Here is a 20902-nt window from a genome sequence, read left to right on the forward strand (position 1 = left end):
ATCTTGTCTGTATTCATGGCTTATTTTCTTTTTCCAGGAATAAAGGAGATATTCCTCAAAACTTAGTCAGCTGTAAACTAGCTGGCTGGGATAAAGCTAAACAATTCAGATTTCAAACACCAGATAAAACCCAAACGTGCCCAGTAGGGTCTCTTGTTCCTGTTTCTGAGAAGGAGAGGAATCTTTCGGATGAAAATATTAACTCACTAGATAGCTACCAAAAACACACAACCTGTCAGGCATCAGAGAGCGGTGCGGTGAACATCACAGAAGTCTCTCCAGGTAGACGTTTCTCCTGTTACCGCGTTAGGTCAGCCGGCCGTGAGCCCTGCGGGGTCTGCGCAACAGGGCGGCCGCTGCTCCCGGGGCCCTGGGCTGGGGCGGAGTGGCCAGCGTGCTCCAGCTGGTGCGGCCGTTTGTGCGCTGTTTTGGTTCCGGGCTCTTGTCTGATGTTTTGGGACTGAAGAGAAGACAAAAATAGCTTGACCGATACCCAGACGTGCTTTAGATGTGCTGCTTCCTGTGAGTGGCTCCAGACTCGGGAAGGGCTGCCTGCTGTCCACGGGTGTTTTTGTCACCTACTGTCTGACGCTTTGTGTGTACGTGTGCGTTTCCACCAGCCTGCCACCACTGTCAGGGACCGCTTAGCTTCTGATCTAATTCTGGATTTCATTTCCGTCTCCCAGACGACTGTGCTTGTGAAGGAGAAGATGGGGACAAAGAAGAGAGGAAGCCGGGGAAGCAGGTGACAGAGCTGGAGCCCGGAGGGTTCATCCCTCCCGGTGGAAGAGCCCCGATTGTGATTGTATGTGATGCAAAGTACGTGGCTGGAGGGCTGGGAGTGAGTTTATTTTGGGGCCATTTGTATATTTGGATTTTTAGGCATCATGGGTGATTCTTTTAAGTTGGAGGTTCTAAACGTATTCCTAACTATTCTAATGAGACAAAACCGTAAGAAAAAGCACTAGTGGAGAAAATGGCTTGAGTGAGTTTACCGACCAGAGCGTTGCCTCCCCAAGCCTGACAAGCTGCCCCCCCGCCACCCGCTCACCCCAGCTTCTGACCCTCAGTCCTGTTGGAGTCCATCCACTCTCAGCCCCTTGGCCATGGCTCCTTACCTTCCCTCCGGCTCCCTCAGCTGAGGCCTTCCTGCCTCTTGTCTCCAGCTGGCCTGCTGGCTGGGTACAGGGGGCAGGGGGCTGAGACCTCCCTTCCTGGGTGGACCGCAGCTAATCCCAAGCTGCCACCACCCCACCCACCCCGGCATCTGGGTGGCAGGCCTCTTCCTTTCTCAGCAGCCCTCTACAGTTGCTAATTCTTAATCTTTTCTAAAAACGGGACTCTGGGGCGCCTGGGTGGCTCAGTCGGTGAAGCATCTGCCTTCGGCTCAAGTCGTGATCCCGAAGTCCTGAGATCAAGTCCCACATCAGGCTCCCTGCTCAGCGGGGAGCCTGCTTCTCCCTCTCCCAGTCCCCCTGCTTATATTCTCTCTCTCTCTCTCAATCTCTCTCAAATAAATAAAATATTTTTTTTAAAATGTGACTCTGATTAAACCACCACCTGCTTCAAGCCCACAGCCGTCACAGCTGGGTCAACCATTCGCACAGACCGCTCTTTAGCCAGAGCTGTGTGGTGTCACCACCTTAAATGATCTTTTAAATGTGACAGCACAGAAGTCAGTGAAAGGCAGTAGGTGAGCACAAAGTGTGGCGCCTCCGGGAGAGCCTGCCTTAGAGAAGCAGCAGGAAATTGGGCAGAAAGCAAAGTAAAAGCAGTCTATTTTTGGTAACATTACACAATTCTGATTGAAACTTGAGAACGCTGACGGTGTCTTTCCTATTCTTAAGTTTGAGAATCACAGAATAGTTGATGTGGCTGATTTTATTGTGGGAAGACATTCTTATTTTAGAAAGCTCATTTTCTCCTCTGACGAGAATTATTAAAAACTAAGGGTGACTGTGGTTTCGTGGCCGACTTTCCATACATGTACAAAGGGGAATTCTGTCGGATCTGCTTGTCTTATTTAAAATTAAATTGCTTTTTGTTTTTTCAAGGAATTCCGGCCGCTGCAAGGAGCTCCTTCTACTCTGCTTCTCCAACTTTGTAATTGGGCGGTTCCTTGAAGTGAATGTCGTAAGTGGGGAGGAGTCGCTAATAGCTGTCCGAGAACCATTTTCTTGGAAAAAGGCTAAAAGTTCCACCACATTAACATCCACAAAAACTACAGTTGTTGTGACCACACAGAAAAGGTACCGTGAGCAGAAAAGACAATGAATCCAAATGCGTGCTTGAGGTGTGTGAGAGACGTGTGGGCCATCCTGGGATAAAGCTGGGGGCAGCTGGGCGGGCGCCTCTTCCTGTCTCCGTACTTGGGGGGAGAGGTGTGTTTTCATGCGACTCCTACAGTTCTGTCTCTGAGGAGGGCCCGGCTGTGTGAGTGTGAGGACAGAACAGTAGGGCACAGCCCTCTGGGCCACCACTCCGCCCTGGCTGCTCCTGCCATGTCTCGTGTTCCCAGCAGCCCAGACACCCTGCATCTCACACAGGCACCCAGAGGCACCAGTTGGCAAGGGGTCCATAAGATGTGGCCAGTAAGCGACCACCCACACAGGGTGGTCCACGTGCTCTGTCTGCAGCTGCTAAACTGAAAAATCTCTGAAAAGCAGAATTTTTTTTAAGATTTTATTTATTTATTTGTGAGGGAGCGAGAACAGGCAGAGGGAGAAGCAGGCTCCCCACTGAGCAGGGAGCCCGATGCGGGGCTCGTTCCAGGACCCTGAGATCATGACCTGAGCCAAAGGCAGACGCTTAACGACTGAGCCACCCTGGCTTCCCTGGAATTTTTTTTTTAAGTTTGGTGCCAGAAAATCTGACCTAGGGATGGGAGGATATTTCCTGACTTTACTCTGTGATGGGAAAGCTCAGCCCTCAGCTGCGGGAACTGACAGGTTTAACTTAGGTCCTGCCCAGAATCCACTGGGGTGGTAGGTATTTCTCTTCTAATACTGGAAAATCGCGAATTTCAAATCACATTTTTCCCCAGTAACAATTCAAGGTAAGGTGTTATGGATTTCTCCTAATTTGCAGGCTAGAGAAGAAATCTGTTAGCAGAGTGTTAAGTGGTTGGCTTTGGAGTTAGATCATTGTTTGGAGCCAGCACTACCGCTCTGTGACCTTGGGCCAGTTTCAGAGCCTTTCTGAGCCCTAGTCTCATTTATAAGACGGTAGTGTCCCTCACATGGTTACGAGCATTAAAAATGTCCTTTCTGACAATGGAGCGATCAGTAGTGATCAGTAAGTCGTAAGAGCCACTGCTCATGGAAAGGGCATGCCCTGGAGATGGACCCGAGAATACGGGAGCCAGCAGTGACCACGGAAAGTCCTAAATGATTGGGTTTTAGTTACCGGAGCTTATGAGACCGCTCGGTTGTCACGTAGTGGTGTACCAGGCAACTTTCTAGTTAAAGTTTGACTTACCTAGAAAATGAACTAGACCAACAATCCCCTGATCAGCTGTTTCCCTATGTCACTGTGTGGGAGTATCTCTAAAACAGGAGATCTTGGTTTTCTGTTGTCAAGTTAGTGACCCGGAGTGCCTGTCCCGGTCGGCTTGGGTCTCCTGGAGCTCCCAGCACCTGCTTCCTGCCCTGTCTTTGCCCCCTGCCCAGAACAGCGTTGTCTGTGTGTTTGCTTAGCCAGTCTCTTGAGGACCTCTTTGTGCCAGGACCTTCTCGGCTGAATCTGACTATTCTAAGCTAGAAACAGACATGTTTTGTTAACTCAGCATGGATTTTGAGACCATGCGGTAAGACTGTTCAGGCCATTTACCCAAACGTGTGTGTAGTGATGATCCTGTCCCCTTTGTCGTGTTCATGTTAGTAATTAACACTTCACTGTCGTTTACTGAACGCCCTGCTTCCACACATACTTGACGTGTGTGCTTTGGTGGAGCCCATGACTCAGGTGGGAGGTGTTGGGCCTTCCCGATGCTGCTCGTGGTGGCTCTGGGGGCCTTTCTGCCACAGAACTTCTCTCTAAGCAGCCTTCCCATCCAGAGCTGAGCTACAGGGATATCCAGGTCAGGTGACTGTGGAGTAAGGGGGTCGGGGCTACGTGTCTCCCACCCCCTGCACTCAGTATGAGCTGGAAGCAGCAGTTAGAATGAGGGAGGGGGGCCCGTCTTCAGTGTGTGCAGGTGCGTGTAATCAGAGGTTCCCTGGACCTCCCTGGGACACGTCGCTTCTCTTCCACTATCTCTTCTCCCGCTGTTTCCTTTCCAGTCACTTCTTGTGCTGTATTAGACCTGCCCACAGCAGCAGGATGTTCTTCATCCTGACGGTGGCCAACTTTGGTGACTCCTCCCTACAGCCCTTTCTGGGGAAAGACAGAAGCCTGAGGGTGAAACCGAATTTCCCCGGAGAAACTCCAGGCTGAAAAGCAAGAAGGCAGGACCCAGACAGCAGCCTTTACCGAATGTGTTCTGCATTCCTGCGGGAGTGGTTCTGATGTTCTAGGCTCATAGCGGCAGTAGGAGTTAGCGGGGTGGGAGTTCAGGAACAGTGCTTTTCAGACTCACTGGTTCTGCGGGATTCTTGGGCGCGGCAGCCCTGCCCGCCTGTTGGAGGGCACAAGAGGGCCCTGTGAGAGCCGGTGTGGGGGAGGGATCCCAAAGCAGCTGAAGTAAGTTTGCAAGGTCCAGACTGACACTAGCAGTTCACATTTATTTTTGGTTCTTTAAGGACCTTTAGTCTTTCCGAAGCGGGAAGGATGTCTGAGTAAAAATGGCTTGTATGAGACACGGGGTGATTAAGAATTTTGACTTGTGCAATTTTTTTTTTTTTTAAGGAACTCAAGACGACAACTTCCAAGTTTTCTTCCACAGTATCCAATACCAGATAGACTTAAGAAATGTGTGGAACAAAAAATTGACATTCTGACTTTTCAGCCATTACTCGCAGAGGTAGGAAATATATCTGATGTGAAACATTCTTCGCCACACTTGAGTGTTTCCTGATGAAATGAGGATGAACCCCGCTTGGGCTCAGACCTCGGACTGGTTTGTTTTTACCACAGGTAGCTGGGAATATCAGGTCAGTGAGAGAGAGGGACCACTGCTGTTGACACTGCTTGGGGGGAACCCCACTGCCCCCCCGCCCAGCCTGTCTGTGCTAGGCTGGCGGCCTGCCTCTGAATGGCTGTCTGTCCGGGATAAAACTCTGAGCCACTGAGAAGACAGGACGTGGGGTCTCAGTCCTCTTTAGTTAAGTTTAGCTAGGGAGCCACATGTGGAGAGTGGGGTTTGGGCAGCACAGGTGTGGGGCGTCACAGTCTGAGGGATGCTCTAACGTGCCCAAGGGACGAGACCCCCACCGTGGCACCTTCCAGTTCTCTTTCCTTGGACTTTTTGCTGGTGTCATAAATTTGGCTTCTACATATGTTTTGAATTCCATGCTGCATTTTACCGTTTTTGCATTACATTCATGTAATCAGTTATCTCTTAAAGGCATTTTAAAAGCTAAGTCTTTTTTTTTTTTTTAAAGATTTTATTTATTTGACAGACACAGTGAGAGAAGGAACACAAGCAGGGGGAGGGTCAGCGGGAGAAGCAGACTCCCCGCCAAGCAGGGAGCCCGATGCGGGACTCGATCCAGGGACTCCAGGATCATGACCTGAGCCGAAGGCAGCCGCTCAACCGACTGAGCCACCCAGGCACCCAAGCTGTCTTTTTTGACACCACGTAGTTAGCAACCTTGGTGCTGTGCCCGTCACTCCTTCGTGGGGACCCAGGCTCCCGTGGGGCCCTTGTGCTGAGCAGCAGGGGCCTCTGTGGTGCTTGGGTGCCAGCAGTCAGTTCTTTCAGCTCCTCTATGTCTGGGGAAGTATTCTGCCTCCGTTTTTGAAGGACATTTTGACTGGGTCTTGAATTCTAGGCTGGAATTTTATTTTATTTTATTATTTTTATTTTTTTAAAGATTTTATTTATTTGAGAGCGAGAATGAGAGACAGCATGAGAGGGAGGAGGGTCAGAGGGAGAAGCAGACTCCCTGCTGAGCAGGGAGCCCGATGCGGGACTCGATCCCGGGACTCCAGGATCATGATCTGAGCCGAAGGCAGTCGCTTAACCAACTGAGCCACCCAGGTGCCCTCTAGGCTGGAATTTTAAAGCTGCTGCCCCGCCATCTTCCGGCTTGCCGTGTTTTCAGTGAAACACTTGCTTTCCTTTAGCTTTTGTTCTTCTGCATATAACGTGTATTTTTTCTTAGCAGTTTCTTAAGTTTTTTTCTTTATTACTATTTCTTAAAAAATGTAATTTGCAATTTGCCTTAGTATAGTTTTCTTCTAATTTCTTGGCTTGGGGTTCTCTGAGCTTCATGGATATGTGGGCTTACAGTTTTCCTCAAATTTGGGTGGTTTCTGGCCATTCTGTCTTCAGAGGCGCTCTCTGCCGAGCCCCTTCCTCAGATTCCCGTTGCTCGTGCATCGGCTGCTTGGAGCCGCCGCACAGCTCGCCGCCACTCTGCTCACTTGTTTGGGTTTTGGAAGCCTCCTGTGGCCAGTCCTCAAGTTCACTAGTGTCTTCCTCAGCAGTGTGCGGCCCCGTCCCGTGTGTTTTAATGGCACACGTGGTAGCTGTCATCCACCAGTTCAGCGTGGTCTCTGCTTCCCATGCTCAGTGTTTTCCTGCTCTTTGAATAACAGCTGTTACAAGGTGCTCGTCTGCACATTCTGCCACGAGTCAGTTCTGGTTCCGTGAGGGGTTTTCTCCCCGTTATGAGTTGTTGTTTCTGTTCCTAAGCCTCATAATCTTTGTCTGGGTGCCATACATTCTGGATTTTATCTTGTTGGCTGTTGGGGTATTTTTCTGTTCCTGAAAATATTCTGAGGTTTGTTCTGGGATGCAGTTAAGTTACTTTGAAACAGTCGGATACTTTCAAGCCTGGCTTTAAGGCTTTGTTAGGTGGGACCAGAATGGCGTTTGATTTAGGGCTAATACCCTTCTGAATACTCTGTCCAGTGTCTCGTCTATTACAAGTCTCTCCGTTTGGGCTGGTGGGACTCACACTGTTCTCGGCCGTGTGGGAGCTCTAGGAATTATTCCCTCTAATCCAGTGCTTCCCAACAGGTGACAGTTGCCCTCCCAGGAGACATTTTTGGTTGTCATGGCTGGGGGTGGTAGTATCAACAAATGGGTAGGGGCCAGGAATGCCAGTAAATACTCTACAGTGCACAGGACGGCCCCCACCCCAGAAAAGAGTGCAGCCCAAGTATTGGTTGTGCCAGGGCTGAGGAACCTGCTCTTATACCATCAGGTGGGCGTCCCAGCAAGAAACATGGCTTCTTACACTTGTGCACTGACCAGTGCTCAGCTGACAGTTCGGGGGGGACCCTCTGAAGCTCTGCAGACCTCTCTCTCTGTGCTGCTCTCGCTTCCTGGCACTCTGCCCCCTTGGCCTCCTTGGACCCCGGCTCCATCTCCTCAAGAGACCACACGGCTGCTGGGCTCTCTGCCTAGGTGGTAGCCGGGGCAGTTGCGGGCTCACTGACGTAGCCTCCCCAACCTCAGGGCCGCTGTCCTGCGCTGCTTGCGGGTCAGTATTCAAAAGCCAGTCTCTCCCTGTTGGCTGAGTTTCAGCAGCCCGGACTTAGCCCCTCCAGCTAAGCTGCAGCTGCTTTCCTGGACCACGGGGGTGTTGGACGGGTGACTCTGCTCTCACTCACTCGCTGGGTTTTTTTTTTTCAGCTTTTGAACATGTCGAACTACAAGGAAAAGTTCTCGACTTTGCTCTGGCTTGAGGAGATTCATGCAGAAATAGAACTGAAAGAGTATAACATGAGTGGGGTCACCTTGAAAAGAAATGGTGACCTGCTGGTTCTGGAGGTCCCAGGATTGGCTGAAAGTAGGCCTTCTCTGTACGCAGGTGGGTTCGTTACGTGTCACATTTTACTAGAGGGACCAGCAGACGCTGAACCCCCGTCCGGGGAAGAATGTTTCTGTTGGCAACACTGCAGTCACGTCATCTCATTTCCTTTGCTTTGGGTTAGAATTTTCTGTAAAACTTGGTCAGCACGTTGAGGGCATCCAGCACCTCACTCTGGGCATACTGGTGCTGGTTTTAAGCCCTCATTCCAGGGATGTTTATTTCACTTTTTCAAAGTGTTTGATTTTAGAGTTACAATGGCAGAATTGGGGGATTTTGTAGTTTTACATGTGGTTCTGTATTTTTTAACTAGGTGATAAGCTGATTTTAAAAACTCAGGAGTACAATGGACATGTCATCGAGTACATCGGCTATGTGATTGAGGTGAGAGGTGCTCCGGATCCGCTAGTGCGGGACCAGCCCTTCCAGCCGGCCAGCTTCCTGCCAGGGCTGGGGCGGGGTTGCTCCTTCAGCCTTTGACAGGATTTCAGAAAATTCAGGATAAAGTGAATATTTAAATAAATTTGATGTATAAAGAGAACTTAACAAAAAAAATCCCTATAATTTTCAATCACGAGAGCCATATTTACCTTTCATCACGTGTAAGTCGTGGTGTTTGCATTTAGTCCAATTTGGGCATTCTGAACATACTGCAGAAGAGAGAGCCTCTGAAGGAAAAATACACTTAAAAGTTTGCAGTTCTAAATGTTTTTGTGGAGAAGTTTTGCTGACTTCTCTCCCTCCCTCCCTCCCTCCCTCCCGGTGCACCTCATGCTTCTGATCCTCCGGCCGGTCTCTCCTGCTCCCATCCTGTGCAGAGCACCGCCTGCCACGTCTGGGTGAAGGGCCTGATGCCGAAAGCTACCTGAGGAAATGCCGAAGCCCTGCCCTGGGTTGGGGGGCGGTTGTAGGGACTCGAAGAGTCTGGGAAGGGTTCGAAGGAAGGGCGGCATCTGGCCTCTGTGGCCGTGTTTGCTGCGTTCTGCCCCGAAATACTGGGCGCCAGCCCTTGCCAGTGCAGCTGGCCGTGAAACCAGTGCTAGGATGACTGGGGAGGGGCTGACCCTTGGGACCCCAGCAGCTGTCCCCCCACACTCTGCCCAGGCACGTGGCAGCCGCTTAGCCTGAGCTGGAGGGCCCACCAGCTCTGCCAGCCTTGACACACTTGAGCTATTGACGAAGATGCCGGGTGACTCTCTTACCTTCCAAAGGGTAGATCCAGTTGTGCCCTCGGGGAAGATGCCCTGGGGACGAACACCCCAGAAGCAGCGGTGCCAAAGATGCCAGGTGTGGGGTCTCCTTGGTTCCTGAACACTGGTTGAGGGGTGGCCGGCGTCATACGCCGACAAATCCAATTTTAGGGTATGTGCTGCCGAAGCGAACACCATAGGCTGACAAATCCAGACCGAAGCTACGAGCACCCCAGCCTGGGGGGTGTTGGGCACCCTCCTGATCTTTGGTGGGATATTCCATGAGGTCAGCCGCTTCTGAGTGATGAAATTCATGGTCGACTTAGTAACTTCTACAGGTCTCCGCCCATTGCTTTTCTCGAGTCTCTGTAGTTTAGTTGTTGGCCAGGGCCGAGGTGTGGGAGACCGTGATGGTACAGAAGGCCCTCAGGAGAGCCTCACAGATGGTGCGGTGGGCAGAAGACACACATCCAGGTGACACTTACTCCGTTGATGTCAAATTGGTGTTTCCACGACAGGTGGGCAGGCGGCCCAGTGCCGTCAACCTGGCACGCGGTGCAGGGGGCGTCCCAGCGGGGCTGCTGCTGCACTCATGCTCGTCTGGGGGCCGTGGGACAGAAGGCTCCCCACCTCCGCAGAGGGGCCTCTTGTCGCCAGGAGCACGTGTCTGGGAACAGATGTCGTCACTTCCTGTCATCCTGCTCCGTTATCTCAGCATGGTTTTCGTCTCCGTGTGCTCTGCCTGATTCATTAAAGCTGCCCTGTTGTTTTTTTCTATTGTCCTGCTTATGTTTTTCTTTCTGGGTTTTTTAAAAATTTCACACATAGTTTTTCAAGTTTCTGGAAATGACAGTGGCAGTATGTGATGTCCTTGGGGCCCAACTCTGTTGATGGCTGTGCTGACCCTCACGCTTGGTGATTTGCTTCTTTGTGTGCTTTAACCGGTGGTCTTTAACCGCAGGTTCATTTTTGCCCGTCTTGGCCCCCGGGACACTTGGGACACCTGGGACCTGGGCTGGGCTTGCTCTCCTTTTGAGGGGATTGTGGCGGCTTCTGCTGCAGGGAGGGCCCTGCTCCCAGGGCAGCCCCCGTGTCCGTGTTCCCACCAGCCGGCTCTGGTCGCCTGGCCCTTGGGAAGCCCATGCCACCTGGCACTGCCCTAGCTGCGGCTGGAGGGTCCCCGCTCTGCTGGAAGGGGAGTCCTTGGAATGACCTCTTCGTGGAGGCGCTGTGGCGGCAGGCACCCCTCGCTCTGTCGTCGTTTGTGGGCTGGTCTCCTTCCGGGGCCGTGGCCTGTTTCCTCGAGCCCAGATCTCTGGAGCGTGGCCAGGGAGCAGCTCGGGGTGAGCTGGTGTGGGCGCCTGCAGGGGCCAGATCCTCCCGGGTGGGTGATGTGACAACACCGTGATTTAATCCTCCTGATGAGTTTGGCAAGGGTTTAAAATAGCAAATTTTAGCTCCAGTCTGTAAAGTGTTTCATGACGTGTTGCTAGATGAAGATTGTCTCAACAAATCAAACGTGAAGTATGGGAATTAAATCGTTACGTTTCCTTTTCAGATTCATGAAGAAGATGTAACTCTTAAACTTAACCCAGAATTTGAGCAGGCATATAACTTTGAACCTATGGATGTGGAATTCACATATAACAGGTAATGCTCTCGGTGGTTGTTCCTACAATGTGTCTTCATTCCTGGTGGGTAGCAGGCTTCCCCTCTCTCCGTCCCTGCGCATCTCAGCGCTGGTGTAAGAAATGCAGTGTGGGAGTGTCCCTGTTCCTGCTTCACTCCCAGACAGGTTTTAAGATAACAAAGTTACGAACATTTGCTGTTCATTCTTTAATGGGCCTTAAGTACACAGAGATGTGGTCATTTATGACGTTATGAGCATGGGGCGGTGACCCTGCCAACCTACCATTCCCTCCCTGTCATCCACTATGCCCCCAACTGTTTACTGGGATTTTGCATTTGTCTCTCCCTTGCTTTAAAAAAAAAAAAAAAAAAAAACAGTTGTGTGTCTTTGTACACACACAGAAAAATGTATTTTTTGGTTTTATTTTGAGCTGTCAGTCTCTGGTTTCCAGGAGGTTTTCACTGATCTGTTCCTAAGATTCTCCATGTTGTGTGACACTGTTCAGTGTCTTCACCACTGCCCACGCCCCAGCGTGAGTCCGCCACACTCCCTGTTCTGCGGATGGACATTCACCCCATCTTTACCCTGAAGGCACTGCTGTGAGCACCTTCTCCTTCCTTGTGCACAAATGCTCATGTTCTCTTGGCTGCACACTCAAGAGTGGGTCTGTGGCTTCAGCCATGGTGGCATCAGAGACCCCCAATACCAGCGTCTGTAACAACCTGTTAATCCACACCATCCCAGAACCTGGTTTTGTTAAACTTCTAAATTCGTGCCGACTTGGTAGATACGTGATCTACCTCCTTAGGGTCTGGACGTGCATTTCTCTGACTGCATATAAGGTTGAGAATTTCCATGTTTATTGGCCATAAAATGTCTTCATCTATGAAATGCTGGCTCATGTCTTTTCCTGAATAATTTGGGTTTTGTTATCTGTAGGAGTCTTCTCTGTGTTCTTTGTGCTGGACTGTTCTTGGATAGGCAGGCTACAGATAACTTCTGTAACTGCTCCAGGTCTGTTGCTTGTTTCGCTCACTTTGTAGAGTGTCTTAGGAATCAGAAGGTGCTAACTTTAAGATTGATCATAGATGTTTAATTTTGTTTGAGAAATGTTTGGGTGTTGGGGCTGCCACCAGATCAAAGTGTGTTGAGTGTGAATGGGTTGTGGGTCAGTGGGGAGAGGCCGTTGTTTGGCCATGGAAGCTGAGCAGGCGGGATGGAGAGCGAGGTGAGGTCCAGGAAGGGGCCGTTTTTGCTGTTTGAAATGAGAGAAACTAGCTCAGCGGAGCCCCTGCGATAGCGGGTGACTGGGTCAAGAAAGTGTGTGCCGGAGGAGGTGGGTCTGGCCAGGTGGGGCCGGGGTCATCGGCAGAGGGTAAATATCCTCCTCAAGGTGGTCGGACGAAAGAGGTGAGAGCTGATTTGTATCTGGACATTCCTGACCGTGTGTTACTCTGGAACATGTGACAAACCCAGTCAAAGAGGAGGAGGACTTTGGAGGAGGGGAGGAGAGAGGAAGCATGGGATGAAGGTGGTGCAGGAGTGGACCTACCGAAGGAAGCAGGACACAGATGATAGGCGTGACAGGCCATGGGGTTGAGCCAGAGAGAAAGTGCCCAGGAAAAGCCAGAGGGTACCAGCAGTGAGGGGCTGTTGGAAAGACAGGGTGATGAGGTGGAGAGAGGACAGGACGTTGGGCTCAGTGATCTCAGACACGAGGCCCAGGTCTTGAGCAAGCATGTGTGCGGCCAGGTGGAGTGTCGGAGAGATGAGAGGCCGAGGTGTGGGAGTGGCGGGCTGCCACATTTGACACTCAGAGGCTTTGCTTGCCCCACGTTAAGTTTTTAGGTTGTTTACATTAAGTTACGAAAAACCAGGAGATTTCCCATTTAAAAAAAAAAAAAAAAATCTGTATTCCCCACTTGTTTTGAACCATTGGAAGATGGGGCAGGCCCGCAGTGCGGCAGGCCAGATGGCGCTGAGGGCAGAGAGGCTGCACTTCCTCGTGTTACCTGCTGGCTCCCTGTAGGTGTTTCCCCTTTTTTTAACAAACGGGTCTAGTGACACAGAATGTAGGCTAACTATGCCTTATTAAAGTACACAGTCTGAGGACTTTGAAACCAACTCCACAGTCAAGAGAAGGAGAGTATCTGCCACCAGAGATGCTTCCTTCCTTCCCCACCCTCACCCCCACCCCCAGGCCCCAGCAGTGCTTTCTGTCGCTATAGGTTAGTTTGCATTTTGTAAAATCTTACATAAGTGGAAATATACAAGACTTACTGGTTTTTGCCTGGCATCTCTCTCTGACTTAGCATAATTATTTTGAGATTCAACCTCACTGTTGCATGATTTCATTGCCTTTTTTATTGAATTATAGTTGACACACAATATTATGTTAATTTCAGTTGTATAACAGTGATTCCCATTTTCTTCCCTTTTATGGCTGAGTAGTATTTCGTTATCAGTATCTACTACAGTCCATCTATCCAGTCACCTTGGATAGACACTGGGTTTTTTTTCCATATTTTGGCCATTACAGAGAGAACTGTGAAATCTGTGTACAAGTCTTTGTATGGACACGTGTTCCTTTCTCTTGGGTAAACGCCGAACAGTGTGATGGCTCGGTCCTATGGTGAGGGTGCACATAACTTTAAGAAAGTGCCAAGCTCTTTCCCAAAGCAGTTGTCCTCCGCATTTCCAGCAGCTTGGGTGAGGGTCCTGTTGCCCCACAGGCTCACAGCCCTGCTCTGGTCAGTCTTTCTAATTCTAATCTTTGGAATAGCCGTGAGGTGGTGTCTCACCGAGGTTTTGGTCTGCATCCCCTAACGGGTAGTCATGCTGAACACCTCAGGTGCTTTCCCATGCATGCGTGTTCTTTGTTGATGGTGAGTCTTGGAATCAGGTAGTGTAAGGCCTCCACTTTGTCCATTGTTCGCAAAGTTGGTGTGGCTCTTCTGGGTCTCTGGTGTTCCTATATGGATTTTAGCTTTCAGCTTGTTGGTTTCTACAAAAAACCCATAGAGATTTTGATGGGGACTACACTGAATTTTTAGATCCATTTAACAAGAATTGAGACCTTAATATTGAGTCTCCCAACCCTTGAAAATGGTACCTCTCTCCATCTAGTTAGGTCTGTTTTTCATTTCTTTTAGCAGTGTCTGTAGAGTGCTCTACGTATCTCCTGCCAGATTGGTGTGACTCAAAAAAATGTAATGCTGTTGTAGACAGTAATCTTAACTTAAATTTCTAGTTGCTTTTAGCTAATGTTTATGAATGCCATTTATTTTTATATATTAATCTAGTATCCTGAGAGCTCGTCAAACACACTTCACAGTTCTAGTAGCTTTTTACAGGTTACGCAGGATTTTCTGCTTGTACGATCTTTTTTTTTTTTTTAAAGATTTTATTTATTTATTTGAGAGAGCGAGAAAGAGAGAGAGAGAGAGCACATAGGAGGAGGAAGATCAGAGGGAGAAGCAGACTCCCCGCTGAGCAGGGAGCCCGACGTGGGACTCGATCCCGGGACTCCAGGATCATGACCTGAGCTGAAGGCAGTCGCTTAACCGACTGAGCCACCCAGGCGCCCTGCCTATACGATCTTTATGTTCAAATAAAGAGCTGTACTGCTTCCTTTCTTATCTGGATGCATTTTGCTTGTTTTTCCTTGCCTCACTGCTCTAGCCAGAGTAGCATTTCACAGAAATGGCCTTGTTTCCAACCTGAGGGTTAGCGTTCATTCAGTCTTGAACCGTTAAGCACAGTGTGAGCTGTACGTAGGTGGTTTGTATTCGGCCCCCTCCTGGTTGAGGAGCTGGACTCCACGTGTGCTCCAGTGTTCAGTCATGGCTGGGTGTGGGATTTGTTCAGATGGCTTTTTCTGTATCAAGGTGACCACGTGGTTTTCCTTTTTTAGTCTATTAAGATAGTTATACTGATTGGTTTTCTAATGTAAAATTGATGTGGTTTGAAGTGGTGGGGTTCAAAGCCAATGCCGACCAAGAAAGAATTCTTGAGACGTCTTCAGTGCAAAAAGGGGGTTTTTATTAAAAGCACGAGAACAGGACCCCCGGGCAGAAAGGGCTGCTGCCCTGGGATTATGAGAGCAACTGATCATATACTATGGAGTTGGGGGAGGTAAAGACATAGGAAGTTCCCAAAAGGACTTTCATCTGCTAAAGAAGACTCCCAGGATCCTGGAGGCCAGGCTGTTGTCAAGCTCAGGTTGTTTTTCCCTCTCAAGGCATCAACATGAAGACAGTTGGGAGTTCCTGGAGGCACATTACACTCTGCCCGCCTCAAGTATTTGTCAATGGGCTGCAGGTTCTAAGGACATTTCATTTTATCTACATTTCCTTCTGCCTTTGTTCCCCACATCAAAATCAACTTTGCATCCTTGGAATAAGCCCCACTTGGCCATAATGTAATTTCTTTTTATATATTGTTAGATCTGATTTGCTACAATTTTACTAATTTTTGCATCTGTGTTCATGAGGTGTGTATTGATCTGTAGTTTCTTGAAATTATCTTTTGTCTGCTTTTGGTATCGGGGTGATGCTGACCTCACAATGAGTTAAAAAGCATCACCTCCTCCTCTATTTTCTGGGATAATTTACTGCAAATTTGATTTCTTTAGTAAATCAGTAAGCATTTAGGTTATCCATTTTGTGTGCAGTGAGCTTCAGTAGTGTGTATCTTTTAAGGAATTTGTGCATTTCATCCAAGTTATCTAACTGTTTGCATGGAATTATATTATTATTTCCTTAGTAGTAGCGTTCGCTGGATCTGTGTCCCGATGTCACCCTCTCGACTCCCGACAGTGGGAATGTGTACCTTTTCTTCCTCTCATCAGTCTGGCGAGAGGTTTATCATCTCAGCCTTATGAGGGAATCAACTTTTGACTTCATTCATCTTTTGTAGTGTCTCTCTTTTTTATTTCACTTATTTCTGCTCTGGTGTCTGTGATTTCCTCTCTTATGCTTACTTTGGGTTCCATTTGCTCCTCTTTATCTAGTTTCTAGTGGTGGAAGTCGAGGTCATTGATTTGAGACCTTCCTTCCTTTGTGATTTTGGTGTTTGGTGCTGGGTGCGTGCTGTCGGGTTCTCAGGTGTTTGCTGTTAGAAATAGTGAAGCAGTAAATATTCTTCTCTCTACGGTGGTAGGAAAGTGGAGGGAGAATTGGCATCTTTGCTGCTTGGAATCTCCTTTTCAACAATAGTTTGTACTTAGGAGAGTTTTCTTCATTCTTTTCCTTCAAGTCTTTGTCCTCCTTTGGAATTCTTGCCTAGTGTTTGCTCCCCTCCATGTGTTTTATTTTTTCCCTCATGGTTTTCCATCTCTGTGATTTGTTTCGTATGTTAGTGCAAATACCTCTGGGATTTTACCATTTAGTATCTTGCTGTTCTTTAGGTTAATCAAATTAGAAAATTATTCATCAACTTTTGTTTTAAGCTATTAGACTCATTGCCTTTTTGGCATTTCTTGAGATTATTATCATCTTCAGCCTGTTTGTAAGATGAAGTGTTTCAGTTGGATAACTTCAGATCAAACCTTTCTTGTATGTCTAGAATGAAAAACATAATGTTATTTTTATTTTGGTGAATTCCTCCTTTAATGTGCTTCTAGGATTTGTTAAGTACTATTCTATTTCTGTTTTTCATGCTACTGGGAAGTAAGGCAGTGATCTTCAGGCTGACACAGTTATCTTGTTAGCTTGGCCCAGGTGCCAGTCTTTGTTGTGCCTTTTAAGAGATTTCTTTTTAAGATTTATTTCTTTTAGAGGAGAGAGCAGTGGGGAGGGGCAGAGGGAGAAGGAGATTCTCAAGCAGACTCCACGCCCAGTGTGGAGCCTGACGCGGGGCTGGATCTCACGACCCTGAGATCATGACCTGAGCCAGAATTAAGAGTTGAATGCTTAACCAACTATGCCACCCAGGCGTCCCTGTGCCTTTTAAAAGATTTTGAAATCTTTCTTCCTTCCTTTCTGGAAGAGGTGAGATGGCCCCGGATCAGCCAGGCACAGATGTTGGAAAGCTTCCCAGTGGAAGGGGAGCGAGGTGTTTAGTCGTTCCTCAGCTTCTTCCTCTTTAAGTGATCTGCTTTAAGTCCTGTTCTGGTTGTTACTCATCTTGGATGGATTTATTTTTTCCCAGGCAACTATTTGCCAAAGGTTATTTTGAAGGAACAGAGTGGGGCTGCCAGGAGCCTTCATGCCTGGGACCCTAAAGGGAGGGTCTCTGAAGGTTGGGCTTGTGCACTCAGTTTTTCCAGCTTCACACGCCCCCCCCCCCAATTCCATACTGTGCAGATGGGTCCTGGGGGTGACCTCTCAGCGTGTGCTCTGCACGTCGCGATTCAGGTGAGAAACCATCGTTTGGTCTTTGGGCTCCCGAGTCTGAACTGTCCAGACACCTGTATGTGGCCCGCATTCTGAGTCGGTGTGCAGTGCTTGTGTACCTCTGCTTGTTTGAGGCCCGATGCTCTTCATTGAACAGATACCCATCTGCACTTGTGCTTTGGAGCTTTGTCATCTTGCTTCATTGAAGATGAGGTTTTATTTTATGGTTTTTGTTCTTTTTGTTGTGTTAAGAAGCAAAACAGCAGGCCCACAGCAGAGTAGCTTGTGCTAAGCCCCATGTCACCAAACCCAGAGGGAATTGCAGTTTTGGCTCCCTTGGAAACGGAATCGTAGGCCGGTCACCTGGCAACTGCCTGGTCAGGACTGGTGAGGTACTCGGCCTGGCAGACCCCTGCCCACCCTTGAAGGAAGGGAGCTTGCGATAACCAAGCCCCTGTTTTGCCTGGGATAATTTCCCTGTGCCCGCTGCCTTCTGGCTGTAAAAGTCCTTCATGTTGGACAGCTCCTCGGGGCTTCTTTCCATGGGCTGGCTGGGTGCAGCCTGGTTGGAATCAATTTTTGCCCAAACTCTTAAAATTATTAGTAGGCCTCAGTTTATCTTCTAACAGTTGTGAATTTCAAAAGTTTAAATCTTTACAGTCAAAATTACTTTGCTGTTGATGTAGTAATGTTAATATTTCCCTAATACCTCATAGGCTATGTTTATTTTTTTTTTCCTAGTTGTGCTCTTTATGTATTTAAAAGAGAAATATTCCCAGAAAGGAAAGAGTCCCTGCTATCCTGATACATGGGATGTTTCTGTTTAAAGTTTTTCTGTAAAACTCCTAATGTTGTGTATAGACACACACTGTAAAGTGAGCCCTCGGAGCTCCAGGCTCCCCAGCAGGGCCTGTGAGAACGTCGTGAGCTCTGACTCTAATGTGGCCCCTTTGTAAGTATTGTGTAAAGGTTACATTAGCAGGTTGGCTCGGGTTATGTAATTAGATTTCCGTGACCAGGGCTAGACTTAATGTTTCTACACTGGGAGTGAATTACTTCACGTTGTTCTCTCTCTGGCAGGACCACAAGCAGACGGTGTCACTTTGCACTTGAACACGTCATCCACTTAGGCGTTAAAGGTATTCTTTTTGTGGAATAATAGTGTTATTTCTTCCCAGAGTATTTTTATAAGCTTCATGTAAAATATGGTGTAAAGCACAGTCTTTTCAATCATATATTACAAGTAAAACTATGCAGTCCAAAGTTTTCTTCCCATTGGCAAGTTTCAGTATTTTCTTACTATTTCAACTCTATAAAAATAGCTTGCTTAAATTATTGAAAATGAAGTCATTGCAGTGTGCTTTTCCCCTCGTAATATAATTCACTTTTGTAGCTCCAGATGGGCCGATGGCTTCATTACGAACTGTGCACAGTACTGGTGTTCCGCTGTAACCTAGAAACCATGTACAGAAGCCAAAAAGGAAAGGAAGGCATAGATGTGAATTACTTAGGTGGCCTCTCTTTGTCTTTTTAAGTTTTTCAGTAATACCTACCTTCTTACTTGTTTTAAAAGTGTTGTTCCCAGAAGAAATCATTTTACAGTCTCCCCGAGTGACGGGGAATTGGAACCATGCTCAAGACACCAAAAACGATGGACAGTCCACCATCAAGGTATTGATTTGATTCCTTTGAAATATTTAAATAGATAATATATTAGCTCTCAATTGCCTGGGGTGTTAGAGGACTGTAGTTCACAAGTAACCCAAGATCACAGCTCAAATAAAACTAAGATATTCATACTGTGGATTTAGTGTAAAGTTTGCGTATAACATATACGTAGGACTAAGGTGGCTGCCATAGGTAAGTGGGGAAAACCAAGATATGAATCAGTTTGTATGAGCTTATCATTTTACTTTAAAATTATATGCTTTCTGTGTACATTCAGGCACATGTCTATTATTATATATTGCATAGAAAATGTCTGGGACAAATACACGTGCACCAAGTTGTTAACGTTTGTAATCTTTATGACCCTTACAAAGATAGTTGTTCTATGAATAGTAACGTAGCGCCTGTTAGGTGCCAGCTATTGTCTTAGGCTGTTCCATGTATTTTTGTGAGTAAAACAGAAGTGGCTTTATTTATCATTGTGTTTCCAGTGATGAGCAGAATTCTCCATGTCTGTGGGAGGTTTTAACCTTAGTTCTGTGCTGTTGGAATTTGCTTTTTTGAGCATGTTTTAAATTTATAATAATACAAATTTCTAATTATATCTAATATTTAGGAACTCTTTTACCATTTTATAGCTTCTCTCAAAAAGTACAATAATGAGAGTTTTGGAAGGCCTACGTATTCAGAAAAAAATTCTATGAAGGAAAGAGAAAAATGTTTGCGTTAAAATCATCTTTATTTCTTACCTGATCTAAAAGTAGAAAGAGGTCCTCATTGAACAGACACAGTGTCTTCTGCAAACTCTCTCCATCACCTCACTCCCTGGTCCACTCCATGGCCTGATTCTCAAGGAGGGTTTGGGATCCTGATGGGAGATGTGAGGTGGGGGAAGTGTTGCTGTTTGTGTGGATTACATTCCTGATTAGCTGAATCTTAATATTTTTAAATGCAGAACATTACCTTCTTATGGATTGGCTAGGTTGCACATAAACCCAGGGGCATTCCACACATCAACCAAGACGGAATCACAGAGACTGAATTTACCTTCCTACCTTAAATAATTAAAAATCAGACAAAACACATGGCACAACAGTTTCAGACATTTGCACATCAGATATCATAGGGCAGTGATTCCTGAGAGAGGAAGCACATTAGGTGACCCCTGTGATTGCCCCAGCTCACCGTCTTCAGAGTTCCCAGGCCAGGGAGCAGAAAGGGGGAGGCCTGTGGTCTGCAGAATTGAGGAGAGGCACCTGGCGGTGCAAGGACGAGGCGGATGGAGTGCACGGGGCAGACGGCTGGAGGAGAGCACAGGAAAGAGAGAGATCTTGGGGTCCGCACAGGACCCCTTGAGTTTTCAGCCCAGGACTCAGGAATGCATGCCGGTGAGGAAAAGACCTGAGCCCGGGAAAGCAGCCCTGAGAGCAGAGAGGAATCCTGAGTCCCCACAGTGCTGGGCGTGGTTTGTTCCTATAGCCAGAGAATTCACAGGGTAACAAGCAGAGTCCTCAGAGGATGTTGCGTGAGAAGTGGGGAGAGTCTGGTCCCACACTGCCTGCCGCCCCATCCGTCTGACAGGCTCTCCAAGTAATGCAGCCACATCCCACAACAAAATTCACGGATAGTTGCAGGAGTACAAAAATATACACCCATCAAGGTGTTAAATTCACAATGTCTGATATCTAATCCAGAAATAAACTGAAAAACACAACTCATTATAAGAAATTTCAATCAGGGGCGCCTGGGTGGCTCAGTCGTTAAGCGTCTGCCTTTGGCTCAGGTCATGATCTCAGGGTCCTGGGATTGAGCCCCACATCGGGCTCCCTGCTCGGCGGGAGGCCTGCTTCTCCCTCTCCCACTCTCCCTGCTTGTGTTCCTGCTCTCATTATGCCTCTCTCTGTCATATAAATAAATAAAATCTTTAAAAAAAAAAAAATTTCAATCAGTTGAAATCAACTCAAAAAAAAAAATGTAGCAATTAGCAGACAAGCACATTAAAACAGTTACTATAACTATACTCCATATGCTCTTAAAGGAGAGGAACACACAAGCATGTTCAGTGGAGATACAACCAATAAAAGACAAATTTCTCTTCTAGAGACAAAAAATTCGATGTCTAAGATGAAAAATAGCTAACAGCAGACTAGACACTACAGT

At 47.7% G+C, this 20902-nt stretch overlaps 1 protein-coding gene across 1 annotated transcript in view; it reads left to right on the forward strand.

Moving 5' to 3' along the window:
* The window catches only part of MOV10L1 (Mov10 like RNA helicase 1), a 46885-nt gene that overhangs the window by 14012 nt on the left and 11971 nt on the right, over nt 1-20902 (forward strand). The window contains exons 6-14 of the mRNA XM_081819018.1: nt 38-282; nt 687-819; nt 2055-2249; nt 4846-4960; nt 7742-7919; nt 8233-8303; nt 10668-10759; nt 18155-18213; nt 18648-18745. Coding sequence (XP_081675144.1) covers nt 38-282; nt 687-819; nt 2055-2249; nt 4846-4960; nt 7742-7919; nt 8233-8303; nt 10668-10759; nt 18155-18213; nt 18648-18745 — 1186 coding nt within the window. The remainder of the gene's footprint in view (nt 1-37; nt 283-686; nt 820-2054; nt 2250-4845; nt 4961-7741; nt 7920-8232; nt 8304-10667; nt 10760-18154; nt 18214-18647; nt 18746-20902) is intronic.

The sequence above is a fragment of the Leptonychotes weddellii genome, chromosome 5 (genome assembly GCF_054177405.1).
Source record: "Leptonychotes weddellii isolate Sample4059 chromosome 5, ASM5417740v2, whole genome shotgun sequence".
NCBI classification, from domain to species: Eukaryota; Metazoa; Chordata; class Mammalia; order Carnivora; family Phocidae; genus Leptonychotes; species Leptonychotes weddellii.